The sequence below is a fragment of the Lepidochelys kempii genome, chromosome 16 (assembly GCF_965140285.1).
Source record: "Lepidochelys kempii isolate rLepKem1 chromosome 16, rLepKem1.hap1, whole genome shotgun sequence".
NCBI lineage: Eukaryota > Metazoa > Chordata > Testudines > Cheloniidae > Lepidochelys > Lepidochelys kempii.
The window spans coordinates 3,993,874-4,007,396 of NC_136395.1; the positions used below are offsets into that span (position 1 = coordinate 3,993,874).

The 13,523-nt window shown below is 45.1% G+C and overlaps 1 protein-coding gene across 13 annotated transcripts in view; it reads left to right on the forward strand.

Moving 5' to 3' along the window:
* The window catches only part of PNPLA7 (patatin like domain 7, lysophospholipase), a 443,243-nt gene that overhangs the window by 116,639 nt on the left and 313,081 nt on the right, over positions 1 to 13,523 (forward strand). For 12 of the 13 annotated variants that reach the window (XR_012155226.2, XR_012155225.2, XM_073314045.2 and 9 more), the window contains 3 exons: positions 1,967 to 2,059; positions 6,764 to 6,864; positions 9,822 to 9,980. Coding sequence is in view for 11 of the 13 variants with exons in the window: in XM_073314045.2 (XP_073170146.1) it covers positions 1,967 to 2,059; positions 6,764 to 6,864; positions 9,822 to 9,980 (353 nt within the window). In the remaining 2 variants the exon portion in view is untranslated. The remainder of the gene's footprint in view (positions 1 to 1,966; positions 2,060 to 6,763; positions 6,865 to 9,821; positions 9,981 to 13,523) is intronic. The other variant, XM_073314046.2, reaches the window with a different exon arrangement.

Sequence of the window (13,523 nt, forward strand, 5' to 3'; positions counted from 1 at the left end):
CTAGGGACCGAGTGGCTAGGCAGCAGTTCTGCAGAAAAGGACCTAAGGGTTACAGTGGACGAGAAGCTGGATGAGCATCAGTAGTGTGTCCTCGTTGCCAAGAAGGCTAACGGCATTTTGGGCTGTATAAGTAGGAGCATTACTAGCAGATCGAGGGATGTGATCATTCCCCTCTATTCGTCATTGGTGAGGCCTCATCTGGAGTACTGTGTTCAGTGTTGGGCCCCACGCTACAAGAAGGATGTGGAAAAATTGGAAAGAGTCCAGCGGAGGGCAACAAAAATGATTAGGGGTCTGGAACACATGACTTATGAGGAGAGGCTGAGGGAACTGGGATTTAGTCTGCAGAAAAGAATGAGGGGGTATTTGATAGCTGCTTTCAACTACCTGGGGGGGGGGGTGTTCCAAAGAGATTGGATCTAGACTGTTGTCAGTGGTACCAGATGACAGAACAAGGAGTAATGGTCTCCAAGTTGCAGTGGGGGAGGTTTAGTTTGGATATTAGGAAAAACTTTTTCACTAGGAGGGTGGTGAAGCACTGGACTGTGTTACCTAGGGAGGTGGTGGAATCTCCTTCCTTAGAGGTTTTTAGGGCCCTGCTTGACAAAGCCCTGGCTGGGATGATTTAGTTGGGGATTGGTCCTGCTTTGAGCAGGGGGTTGGACTAGATGACCTCCTGAGGTCCCTTCCAACCCTGATATTATATGATTCTATGATAAAGAAGATGAATCCTCCAACTTCTGTTAGAGCACACTCCATCAGATCTGTGTCAACATTTGTGGCATTTTTACGTAACATTCCTCTCACAGATATTTGCCATCTGGGCTTCACAGCCTACCTTTGCTAAACATTAAGCTATTACTCAGGGACCCCTGACTGACATTCGAAATGGCTGAGCTGTGCTGTCTACAGCTTTCTTACCAGATCTGAAGTCCCTACCTCCTTAAGAGATACTGCTTTTCAGTCACCTGGAGTGGAGCGCCCCCAGGGACGCCTCTCGAGAAGAAGAGGAGGTTACTCACCTGTGCAGTAACTGACGTTCTTTGAGATGAGTGTCCCTGTGGGTGCTCCACTACCCACCCTCCTCCCCCCTACTTTGGCATTTGGAGTGGTCTCCGTTGTAGAGAAAGAACTGAGGAGCCTGGTGTTATTGAGACACATTTGGCACGTGAGGTAGGCACCGCATGAGTACTGCTGTAAAAATCTCCGAGTGAAGGAGCAGGGGCGCACTAACAGCTGGAGTGGAGGTGAGTGGGACACAGGGACACTCTTCTCAAAGAACGTCAGTTATTGCACAGGTGAGTAACCTCCTCTTAATTTCTGTTAATTTCAGGTAGCGCCTGAAACAGCTTGCCCAATTAGCAAGTGTTGATCCTGCAGAGTAATATTGAATGGGGTTCTGCTATTTGTTGCTGTACTTTTGTGGCCCACGTCATTACAGTATTTGAGTGTAACACAAACATTGCTGAATTTATCCTCAGCACCCTCTCTGAGGTGTAACAGTAGTATTGTCCTCGTTTCACAGATTGGGGAATTGAGGCCCAAGCAGACTAGGGCTTGCCCATAGTTACACTGGAGGGCTGTGCCAAGAATTGAATCCAGGTTCCCTGAGTTTCAGTCTAATACCTAAAATCCAGGGCTGTCACTGGGGCAGGTCATTGATTAACTCACTGAAATATGAGGGAAGTGAAATCAACTCTCCAAATTGAGGAAGGATCTAGAGTGTGGGTACAGCAGTCTGGAAAGAGGAACCTTCAGAGGAGCCAAGCATGGTGAGATGGTTTGAGCTGAATTTTGTTCTTTCTTTTGACTTAGGATTTGATTTTATTAACAACTAAGGTGATAGTATGTGCATCGTGTTTGAGAGCAGGTGGGTGAAGGCACCTGTTCACAGCGTACTTTGTTTTGTTGGGGTGTGCTACACGTTTAAATCTGTGATAACCTTTATTCTGTTCCTAAATGTCAGACACAGTGAAGACTTCAGGTACAGAGAATTCTGAGAATTTTCTCAAAAGAAGAGTTTCTTTGACATCCTCTTCTGGATCAGCAGAGGTGCTTGGTGAGCAGGGGCTGGGGAAAATTGCAGGAAATACAAAATGTCTAATTATTATGTAGGGAGATGAGGTAAGGTAACCCACTTCCCTTAGTTCCATGCCCTTATTGATCTGAAATAACACTCTCTAATATTTGTTTGCAGAGGAAATAAGAGCTCTCTTCTCAGAGAGCATCCACTGTCACTCTATATGGAATGGACTTTCTCTGTTGCATTATGGGAATGAGTGAAGGGAAAATATTTAAAAGCACTTTATACAGGACCTGGGTTCATTTCCCTATGCTTCTGTCTTAGTTTGCTTTTCACTGTGCTCTGTAAAATATACTATCAAAATGAAATTCTGTGGCAAATCAAAAGAATACTTAGCTGTGTTTCAGGATGCAGCATTTATCTTGTGCAAAATACCAGTAGACCAGTGAGAACAGTCAGTCTAGCCCTGCAGCATATTATTAGTGTCCTTACGTTTCTCTAGTGCCTTGTTTTGAAAATTTAACCCGTGGGCGAATGAGAGATGATAGGTAGGGTGGGGACAGGTTGGGAAGACAAGTAGCTTATGTTTGATACAATAGGGAAGAGGGAGCTAGTGAAGGGATGCAAAGAAAAGGGTAACACGGACTTGGGAAATGATCTTTGCAGCAGCATTCTGAATGGATATGAGCGAGGCAAAATTGTATTTGTGAAGGCCAGAGAAAAGGATGTTGCTGTAATCAAGATGCAAGATGATGAGAGCCTGGAGAGAGTTTTAGCTGTGCAGATGGATAGGAAAGGCTGTATTTTAAAGATGTTATGCAAAAAAACTCTGCAAGACATAGGCATACCCTGCATGTGAGGACCTACAGAGAGGTCGCAGTCGAAGATGAGACCCAGATTACAGGCCTGAGGATGGTGGTGTGCTCCACAGGGATCAAGAAAAGGGGGGTGTGTGTGAATTTATTTTTGGGGGAGGGGAGAGAAAAAATTAAGAGCTGTTTTTTTAGCCATGTTGAGGATGAGCTGACAGCTAGCCAGGCATGAGGAAATGTCAGAGACAGGCTGAGATTTTAATGTGGACAGAAGGAGACAGGCCTGGAGTAGACAGGTAGATATGTGAGTTATTTGCATAAAGATGGTAGTTGACTTTGTTTGGGGATTAGATTACCCAGAGGTAAGATGTAGAGGGAGAAGAGGATCAAAGACAGAGTTCTATGGTACAACCACAGAAAGCTGGAGGGGAGATGAAAAAGATCCTCTGAAGCATATGCTGAAGGAGTGATTAGAGAGTTAGGAGGAGAATCAAGAGAGAACAGAGTTATAGAAGCCAAGGGAGGGCAAGATTTCAAGGACAGGAGCATGGTAGACTGTGTCCAAGGCACCTGAAAGGTCAAGAAGGATGAGGATGGAGTACTGGTTCTGAGAGTTGGCTGCAAGGTCATTAGAGACTTTGTTAAGAGCAGTTTCAGTTGAGTGCAGGAACAGAAGCTAGTTTAGAGGGGGTCTAGGACAGAATTGGAGAAGAGGAACTCCAGACAGTGACTGGAAACCGAGTGAGGCAGAACGTAATAAGTGGAGTTGCTCTTTTCCTGTGGCTACTGTGCATAATGACAAGTGATCAAGACCTTGGTTTTTACATTTTATCCCAGCAGCATATTGACTACTCAGACCATGTTGGGATGTCAATTGGTGATTCAGAGAAAAGACTGGTGCCTATTAAATGATCAGTATCACACAAAGGATTTCCCACCATCCTTTATCTTGCTTAGCTGGTGAGAACTGACAAGTCTCAGCAAATTGTGGGAAGAACTTTAGAAGCAGCCAAATCCGGGAAAACCATTTTTCTTTCCAGCACCCCAGTTCCCTGTATTTCTGGGGTGCAAAGCATACTCTATTCCCAATTCTCAAATTAGGTCATGTACAAAGAACATAGCAAAATGGATTAAGGCATGTGCGTGTGTCAACGCCCCGCAACCTATTGTTGCATGTCTGCTTTACAGCACATTAATCCTCTCCAGAGGACAGACAGGCTAGTGTCATACAGAGGATCTGGATTTAAGGACAACAGAAACAGGTGAACCACTTGAGATCCCATGATGGATGGAGCTGTCGAAGTACAAAGTATTATCATCACTTTGTTAGGGGGCTTATTCCTTCACCCACTTACTTCCCTGGTCCTTCTCGCATGAACAGAGAGCAACAATACCCGAAGTCCAAAGGTGCAAACAATTCGATGTTTATTGGGGTGAACTTCCAGCAAGCATGATTCCAGTTTCCTTCCTTAGTATCCTCCTTCCCAGCTCTGACACCACAGAGCCTTACACCTGTGTCCCTGTTCCCATTCCTACCCTTAGCCAAACATGATTCCAACTTCCTTACTCCCATTCCCTGTTCCCATTTCCCCCTTTAGCAAAACATGATTCCAATTTTCTTACCCCCATTCCCTGTTCCCATCTCCCTCCCCCACCCACCCTTCCACCCACACCCACTCACTTCCTCATTGACTACAGATTATATAGTAAAACTTGAGTTCGGCTTAGCTATACCTTAACCAATCATTTTCCTGAAATTTAACTAACCAATCCTAACATATTGTAACATGATTATGTAACCAATTATATCCCACCACCTTAATTAGTTTACACCCAGCAAAATTAATTATACAGCAGACAGGAACAATCACAGAACCAGACAGAGATTATACAGACAAACAATAGCAAAGTGGGAACTATAATGACAAGACAATACAGAAGTGAGGATTTCACATCCCAGCTATTGATAAGTGAGTTCTTGTCAGACAGGATGCTATCAAACTAAGTTTCCTTTTACATTTTCTAGGCACTTCCCTTTCTCTGGAGGTGATAGGAACTATCAGGACAGGATTGTATTCCTAACAGCCGAATAGCACCTTATTTCAGTGTGACTAGTTTGGAAAGTGAGGATGTGACCGTTCGCTTCCTAGCTTATGGCTGTCTCTGCTGCTTAGCCAAAGGCCTTAGCCTAAGAATAGGGCCTCAGACTGTCACAGTAAGAGAAGGCCCTTACACCAGCAGACAGTGATTTTGATTCTTTCTTTTGTACCTCTGTCACTAGCTAAGTGATAAGAATACACCTACATTCTTAGAGTATAGGCCTTTACAGACAGGCCTGAATATCTATATCCTAACACTCTTCTCCATAACTAGTGTCCTTATTCTAAATGTTTTATAGAATAAGCAATTGTGAAAGTAAAATAGCAGCTCTCTGCTTGTTGGAGACAAAATGAAGACTAGATTTTTCCTTCCTCAAAACAAACTGTGTGTTGTACAGAAGTGCAATCCTATTGACTGGAGCGAGGCTGCATAGTTATAAGTGATGGCTTTGCTCTTGTGAATGAGTGTTCAGGAAGGGAGAAGCAGTGAGATATTGTCAGAAGTTTGCCCATATTCTGGTACTTGCACAGTGACTTTCATACCAGAACTGTGTGGGTCAGCAGTGAGCAAGTATTGACCAATTAGGATGAAGCTCTACTCAGTTGTTTGTCCTTCTCTTCCTTTGTTTTAAGATTTCTAGGTAACATTTGCTTGCTACATCCATTCTGATTCCCACTTTGGCAACAAGATAGTTTAATTTAAGAGAGGGTGTGTTCCCAGGCACAAACAAGGGTTGTAGGAAGACATGACTTGTAGAATTCTAATAGAGTAGTACTTTCATCCATGTGCTGCCTTTTCTTTGCTCTCTCTGATTTTAATTGCTTCTCATGGCTGTGTGATAAGATGTGCCACGTTGCTGGATTCCTTTTTTAGGCTTTGTCTGGCAAAGTACTTAAGCACATGCTTAGCTTTACGCATAAGCTTAAATGCTTTGCTGGACCAGAGCCTTAATGTATGCAGTTCAGCTGGTGGCATAACACAAGCATGTAGGTGACCCTGTTCTCTTTGAGGTGCTCTTCTAATGCTCCTATGGAAGTTTTGCTGGCGTGACTGTTTTTGGGGCAGCTAATACTAGTCTTTCATGGGGGTTGATAACTGAATAGCGAATGGCCCCATTGGAGCTTAGTGGCTGCCAGAAATGCCAAGTTTGCTTTATTGTTAGAGGCAGAATGAAAGAGATGGAAAAGATGTGCCAGAGAGAAGTTGGAGATAACCCATGCCCCTACCTTGGATGGGCTGGAGTTCCTCAAGGTGATGGGAGACCATTATTGACTTGGAGGAGTCCAAGGTTTCACATAGCTGCTCACCTTCAGAAATTAAAAAAATATATATTTTTTAAAATGTCTTCTTCAATTGCTCAGAATGATAGAAAATTAAATGAAGTTCTCTCCACTTGTCAATTTCTGGCTGTTGTTTTGGAGGTCACTTTAACTGTTCTGTTATGGAACCACACAGTCTGTGCAGAAGGGCTTGAACCAGATAGCCTGGTGAGAAAATGCTGCTCTGGTAAAGGCAAAATTGACAGAGAGTAAAAAGTTAATGCTGTTTTCCTTGTCTTGCTGTTTGTGAAGCCTTCCCATAGCAGCCCTTGTGGATATATTAATTTCTAGAAGCTGCAAGATGATCCAGCTACATTGCAACATCAGGCTGCGTTTTCTTTGCTGTCTGTGCAATTCTTAACTTTTGGAATAAAAAAAGAAAAGTGGCCTATGGATGTATATGGTGTCTGCTGTCCTTGAGAAGACTGACCAAGAGGTGCTATAGGGAAGGCTAAATGAGCCATGGTGGTGGGAGTGCTTTGAAAAAACCTCTTTTCTTCTCTTTGCAGGTAGCTCCAGTGGCACTAAATCAGACTTGGATATGGCGTACGAGAGAGCCAGGGTGCATTTCACACCAGATGAAGCTCCGACCAGTCCTGTTGTGAGCAAGGTAGATATTCTCTGCATGAGGTCAGAGATGCACTTCCCTTCTTCCCCCTTAATGTGGTTCCTCCTCATGCACCTGAATAAGGGATTTGATTGTGCTTACAGATTGCATGGTCACATAAAATATTCTGCAACCATGCACTTACACATATGCGGATGGAGCTCTGGCCCTCTCCAGGAGGGTTGTGTCAGAGTCCAGTCTTCATGTAAAACCAGACATTTGCAGAAGCAGATCAGTCATCTTTTGTGTAAATGTATTTAAAACTTGTAATTACTCAATACAGTTTAATGGCTCGTTCGGCTCATTAGTCCCAACAAGGACTCTGGTACTGAGGCATGAGCTGCAGGTTTCAATTCAGAGCTAAAGTATACAGCTGACTAATGATACATCTCTGAAAATTAAAGTCTGAACTGAAATGTTGGTAAAGGTATTTATTTTCTAAAACACTGGTACAGCTCCAGTGATAGCAGCATGAATAGTGACATTGTGCTTCTAAAGGTCCCCAGATTTTGCAGTCTCCAGGAGTAGGACTAGACCCTTGAAGACTGATGACTAGGGCCCTACCAAATTAATACCCATGAAAAATGCGTCCCGGACTGTGAAATCTGGTCTCCCCCCACGAAATCTGGTCTTTTGTGTGCTTTTACCCTATACAATACAGATTTCACAGGGGAGACCAGCTTTTCTCAAATTGGGTGTCCTGACTCCAAAGGGAGTTGCAGGGGGGCCACGGTCTTGCCACCCTTACTTCTGCACTGCCTTCAGAGCTGGGCAGCCGGAGAGCAGCAGTTGATATCTGGGCACCCACCTCTGAAGCAGCGTCCCGCCAGCAGCAGCGCAGAAGCAAGGGTGGCAACACCGTACCAGGCCACCCTTACTTCTGCGCTGCTGCCTTCAGAGCTGGGCGGCCAGAGAGTGGCGGCTGCTGACTGAGCGCCCAGCTCTGCAGGCAGCAGCGCAGAAGCAAGGGTGGCAACACCGTACCAGGCCACCCTTACTTCTGTCCTGCTCTGCCTTCAGAGCTGGGCTCCCTGCCAGCAGCTGCCACCCTCCAGCTGCCCAGCGCTGAAGTCAGCGCCGCTGCCAGCAGCAGCACAGAAGTAAGGATAGCAGTACTGCAACCCCCCCACAATAACCTTGTGACCCACCCACAACTCCTTTTTGGGTCAGGACCCCTACAATTACAACACCGTGAAATTTCAGATTTAAATAGCTGCAATCATGAAATTTATGATTTAAAAAATCCTATGACCATGAAATTGACCAAAATGGATCGTGAATTTGGTAGGGCCCTAGTGATGAGGTAGCAGTCTTCAGATGGACTCCTAGGTGTCAGCTTTTCAGGAGGAGGTGTATGTGGGGACCATCTGGCCTAGTCTTTGCTCCTCTCTTCTTAAAATGCTACTTTAAAATGCTTCTTATGCTAGTCACTGCAGTGAGGAGGAAAGGAGCTTTAGGATCTGGAGAATGCAGTGCTGAATGGTGTCCTCTGCCTACAGCACCTCCTGCAAAGGAGGATGAAGGGCTGCAGAATCTGGGTTTTCTACTATGTTCCTCCTATCCTGGAGGCTGCAGTGGTGGTGCTATATAAGGGAGGTGAGCAGAACTGGGAGAGGAGATGCTCTTCACAGAAGAAGCTGGTAGTCAGGGATCTTCTAGGTTCTGCATCTGGCAGTGGCCATCCCCACCCGCTTCTGCATTTGGGTTTCAGACCAGATTAAACAAAGAAACCTTCTCAATCTCAAAAACACTTTGCATGCTGGTGATGATGGTGTTTTGGAGACTGTAAAGGGAAGGCCTGAGTTTCTGGGAGTTACCCACACAATATATGTGACTTAGCAGGCTGGTCTTTGATCAGAGTGGAGTGTGTTTGTTCCAGAAGCCTCTGGGATTTTTGTCTGAGTGCTCCTGTATTTGACTGGTATGTGCTAGATCCTCTGAGACTCAATCTATTCAGAATCCTGCTTTCTGAGAACTGTGATGAAAAAGCAGTTTTACTCTCATGTCCTTGGTTAGGTTTGGAATTTTCTGAGAGATTTTTCTCCAGCCTCCACAGACATTTATCTCTCTGGATTCGTTACTCCCGTGTCATGTGTAATTACATGTCTTACTGTTTTAATTAAATCTTAATTCCATCATAGCAGCAGCTGCCTAATTTGAGAGATACTTGAGGGGAAAAAAACTTTAAAAGATAGAAGTCTTATTTCTCTCTTTTCCAGGCTCCTGGGAGGCCAGATGAATAAACCTATTATTGCATTAGAATGACTGCCTGTCTAGGGAAACAAAAGGATGATTAATTTAATAAGCAGTTGTGTGTGTGTGTGTGTGTGTGTGTTTTTTTTAAATTCCTACGTGTTTCTAGGTCACCGGTTGTGGTAGGTTGGAATCATAGAATCATAGAATATCAGGGTTGGAAGGGACCCCAGAAGGTCATCTAGTCCAACCCCCTGCTCAAAGCAGGACCAATTCCCAGTTAAATCATCCCAGCCAGGGCTTTGTCAAGCCTGACCTTAAAAACCTCTAAGGAAGGAGATTCTACCACCTCCCTAGGTAACGCATTCCAGTGTTTCACCACCCTCTTAGTGAAAAAGTTTTTCCTAATATCCAATCTAAACCTCCCCCACTGCAACTTGAGACCATTACTCCTCGTTCTGTCATCTGCTACCATTGAGAACAGTCTAGAGCCATCCTCTTTGGAACCCCCTTTCAGGTAGTTGAAAGCAGCTATCAAATCCCCCCTCATTCTTCTCTTCTGCAGGCTAAACAATCCCAGCTCCCTCAGCCTCTCCTCATAACTCATGTGTTCCAGTCCCCTAATCATTTTTGTTGCCCTTCGCTGGACTCTCTCCAATTTATCCATTTATCTATGGAGAGCATAGATGATAACACAATTTCTTTTTCCCAGGTAGATGCTAATTGCAGCATGAAAAATAACATTTGGCATCTCTGCTTTTTTTAAGTCTATATTGAAGAAGACTGTGACCGTGACAGAAACTCCCTCTGCGGTTTTCCATTACACAGAGGGTGACCTAACTGCACCAGACTCCTGTGCCAGCAAACAAGTTGATGCCATCTTCGAAGCTGCTAAGAAAGACCTTTTAACATTGATGAAACTCGATGTAAGTTATTAAAGGAGAAATGACCTTGCTGTGCCTTTCATCCCATTCTGCACAATCAGTAAAAAGGAAATCTTTAGAAGGGAAATGGACTGGCTGAGGGGGAGTTGTTCTGTTCCTCAGCCTGTTAAAGTTGAAAGCAGGATTGAAATAGATATAACTATTAAGTCATGTTTAATGCGTGACTGTTGGCCATTTGAGTTTATTTTTGCCTTTGAAGTTGCAGTTGTGTGGTAGAAATCAAAAGGGTTTTTACTGCAGGTAAGTGAGAAACAACTTCTCATTTTTATCTAGTCTTACAATTTTTGTTGTCAACAACCCATGCTGACAGTCCTCCTCAGACTGCCTGTAGGTGGTAGTGTGATAGTCAATTGCAATAAGTGCAAATATCAGTACCTTTGGAAAGAAAAACGGGGTGTGTGCGTGGGGGGGTGCGCGCTCGCAGCTTTCGGGCTCTTATAAAGAGAGGAGGCTGCCAGTGGAGCAGATGGCTTTTGATGGTGTACAGACTTCTTGAAATGACACCTGATATATGGATATTAATATGTAAAAACTGATCATGGTAGAAGATTGGAAACTGAGGTTCTTGGAATAACAGGAACTGGAGCACACTGCAGAGCCTTTCTTTTCAATTATATGTGTTGAACCCTGAATATATTAAGATGCACATTAAAAAAAAAAGAAAAGAAAAGAAAGGAAGGAAGAAAAAAAAAAAAGAGACTAATACAAGCTGTGTCCAATGTGCCTGAGCTAAATTTTGGGACTTAAACCTTCAAACACCAGGATATTAAAATGTTATGTTTGTGACTGAAAATATAAATAATGTCACCGTGTAACAATTTCGTATTTATGGGGCCCCCATTGTGCTCGGTGTGGGACAACATTATATAAGCTTTTGTGTTCTGCTTCTGTGTCTCCAAGAGCAAAAGAAAACCTTCAGAGCTACTGTTTTGCTCATCATACAAAGTCCTTCCCTGAGTCAGAGTTTTCAGGGCTTGCTGAGTTTATAGCCCTGCTGCTGCGGTACCTGAACATCTCTCACTTGATTTACAAATGGATCCATTCAAATAAATGAGTCATCCACCTGGGTAGCTTCATAAAAGGCAGTAGAGTCCCCTTGCTGTAGAGGCAGTTGGCTAGCTAAAAGCCTGAATGAATAGGTAAGTGGTGCCATGAAGTGCCAAGCTCTGGCAGATTGACAGAAACTGCAAGAGCTCTCAACTGCGAAGGACTGGCACTGTCCTGGATACTTGAATTCCAAGAACTAATAGCAGGAGCAACCCAGTTATCTGTGCCATTTGTTTAAAAAAGTCTCTTTTCTGTTAGATCAAATGAGTTCCAAAAGAGAATCTAAATTCTGTGTGTGTGTGAGAGAGAGAGAGAGAGAGAGAGAGTGTCCAGATGAAACAAAGATGTGCTGTGCTGTGATTGTTTCTCATTCCGTAATAGTGCACTAAGCTATCTTCTGAAACCTTCCCTTTGAAATTGTCATTCCTGGGAGGAGGAAGGTGGTAGATCTGGGCCATGTCTGCACTGGAGAGTTGTTCAAATCAGAGCAGTCCTTATATGGACACTCTTATCTCGATTTAAGAGTGCCTTATATTGAATTAGCATAAGTCAGGCCCTTACTGAGTATGGGTATGTCTACACTAGTATGGGTATACTATGGGTATGTCTACACTACGAAATTAGGTCGAATTTATAGAAGTCAATTTTTTAGAAATCGATTTTATACAGTCGATTGTGTCCCCCCCCACTTAAGACCATTAAGTCAGCAGAGTGCGTCCACAGTACTGAGGCTAGTGTTGACTTCTGGAGCATTGTACTGTGGGTAGCTATCCCACAGTTCCCGCAGTCTCCGCTGCCCATTGGAATTCTGGGTTAAGATCCTAATGCCTGATGGGGCAAAAACATAGTCGCAGGTGGTTCTGGGTACATGTCGTCCGGCCCCCCTCCCCCCCCCCCATGAAAGCAACGGCAGACAATTGTTTCGCACCTTTTTTCCTGGGTTACCTGTGCAGACGCCATACCACGGCAAGCATGGAGCCGACTCAGCTCACTGTCAACATATGTCTCCTGGGTGCTGGCAGATACGGTACTGTATTGCTACACCGCAGCAGCTCATTGCCCTGTGACAGCAGAAGGTGCAGTATGACTGGTAGCCATCATTGTTGTCGTCTCCTGGGTGCTCTTGGCCAACCTTGATCAGGGACTCCTGGGCAGACATGGGTGAGGTCTGTCGGGGCGCCTGGACATAAATGGGAGTGACTCCAGGTCATTCTCTTCTTAAATTTCGTCTCATGGAGATTTATTCTGCCTGGAAACAATGATGGCGACAGTCGTACTGCACCATCTTCTGGCAAGCACCCAGGAGAGGACAACGGCTAGCAGTTGTACTGCACTGCCTGCTGCCAGCCTACCCCTTGCTCCTCCCTCCCTCCGTGAAAGCAACGGTCTACAATAGTTTCGCGCCTTTTTCCGTGCGGGTGCCATATAGCTGTCAGCATCGTCATCCACCTGCTGCTTCTGCTGCCACTCTGCTCTCTTGCAGATGCCATACTACGGCAAGCATGGAGCCCGCTCAGATCACCACAGCAGTTATGAGCATTGTAAACACCACACGTGTTATCTAGCAGTATATGCAGAACCAGAACCTGCAAAAGCAGGCGAGGAGGCGACAGCAGCATGGTGACGAGAGTGATAAGGACATGGACGCAGACTTCTCACAAAGTACGGGCCCCGGCACTTTGGACATCATGGTGGTAATGGGGCAGGTTAATGCTGTGGAATGCCGATTCTGGCCCCGGAAAACAAGCACAGACTGGTGGGACCACATAGTGTTGCAGGTCTGGGATGATTCCCAGTGGCTGCGAAACTTTCGCATGCATAAGGGCACTTTCATGGAACTTTGCGACTTGCTTTCCCCTGCCCTGAAGTGCAAGAATACCAAGATGAGAGCAGCCTTCACAGTTGAGAAGCGAGTGGCGATCGCCCTGGGGAAGCTTGCAACGCCAGACAGCTACCAGTCAGTCGGGAATCAATTTGGAGTGGGCAAATTTACTGTTGGGGCTGCTGTGATGCAAGTAGCCAATGCAATCACTGAGCTGCTGCTATCAAGGTTAGTGACTCTGGGAAATGTGCAGGTCATAGTGGATGGCTTTGCTGCAATGGGGATTCCCTAACTGTGGTGGGGTGATAGACGGAACCCATATCCCTATCTTGGCACTGGAGCACCAAGGCAGTGAGTACATAAACCAAAAGGGGTACTTTTCAATGGTGCTGCAAGCACTGGTGGATCACAAGGGACTTTTCACCAAGATCAACGTGGGATGGCCTGGAAAGGTACATGATGCTCGCATCTTCAGGAACTCTGGTCTGTTTCAACAGCTGCAGCAAGGGACTTTCTTCCCATACCAGAAAATAACCGTTGGGGATGTTGAAGTGCCTATACTTATCCTTGGGGACCCAGCCTACCCTTGCTCCCGTGGCTCATGAAGCCATACACAGGCACCCTGGACAATACTCAGGAGCTGCTCAACTACAGGC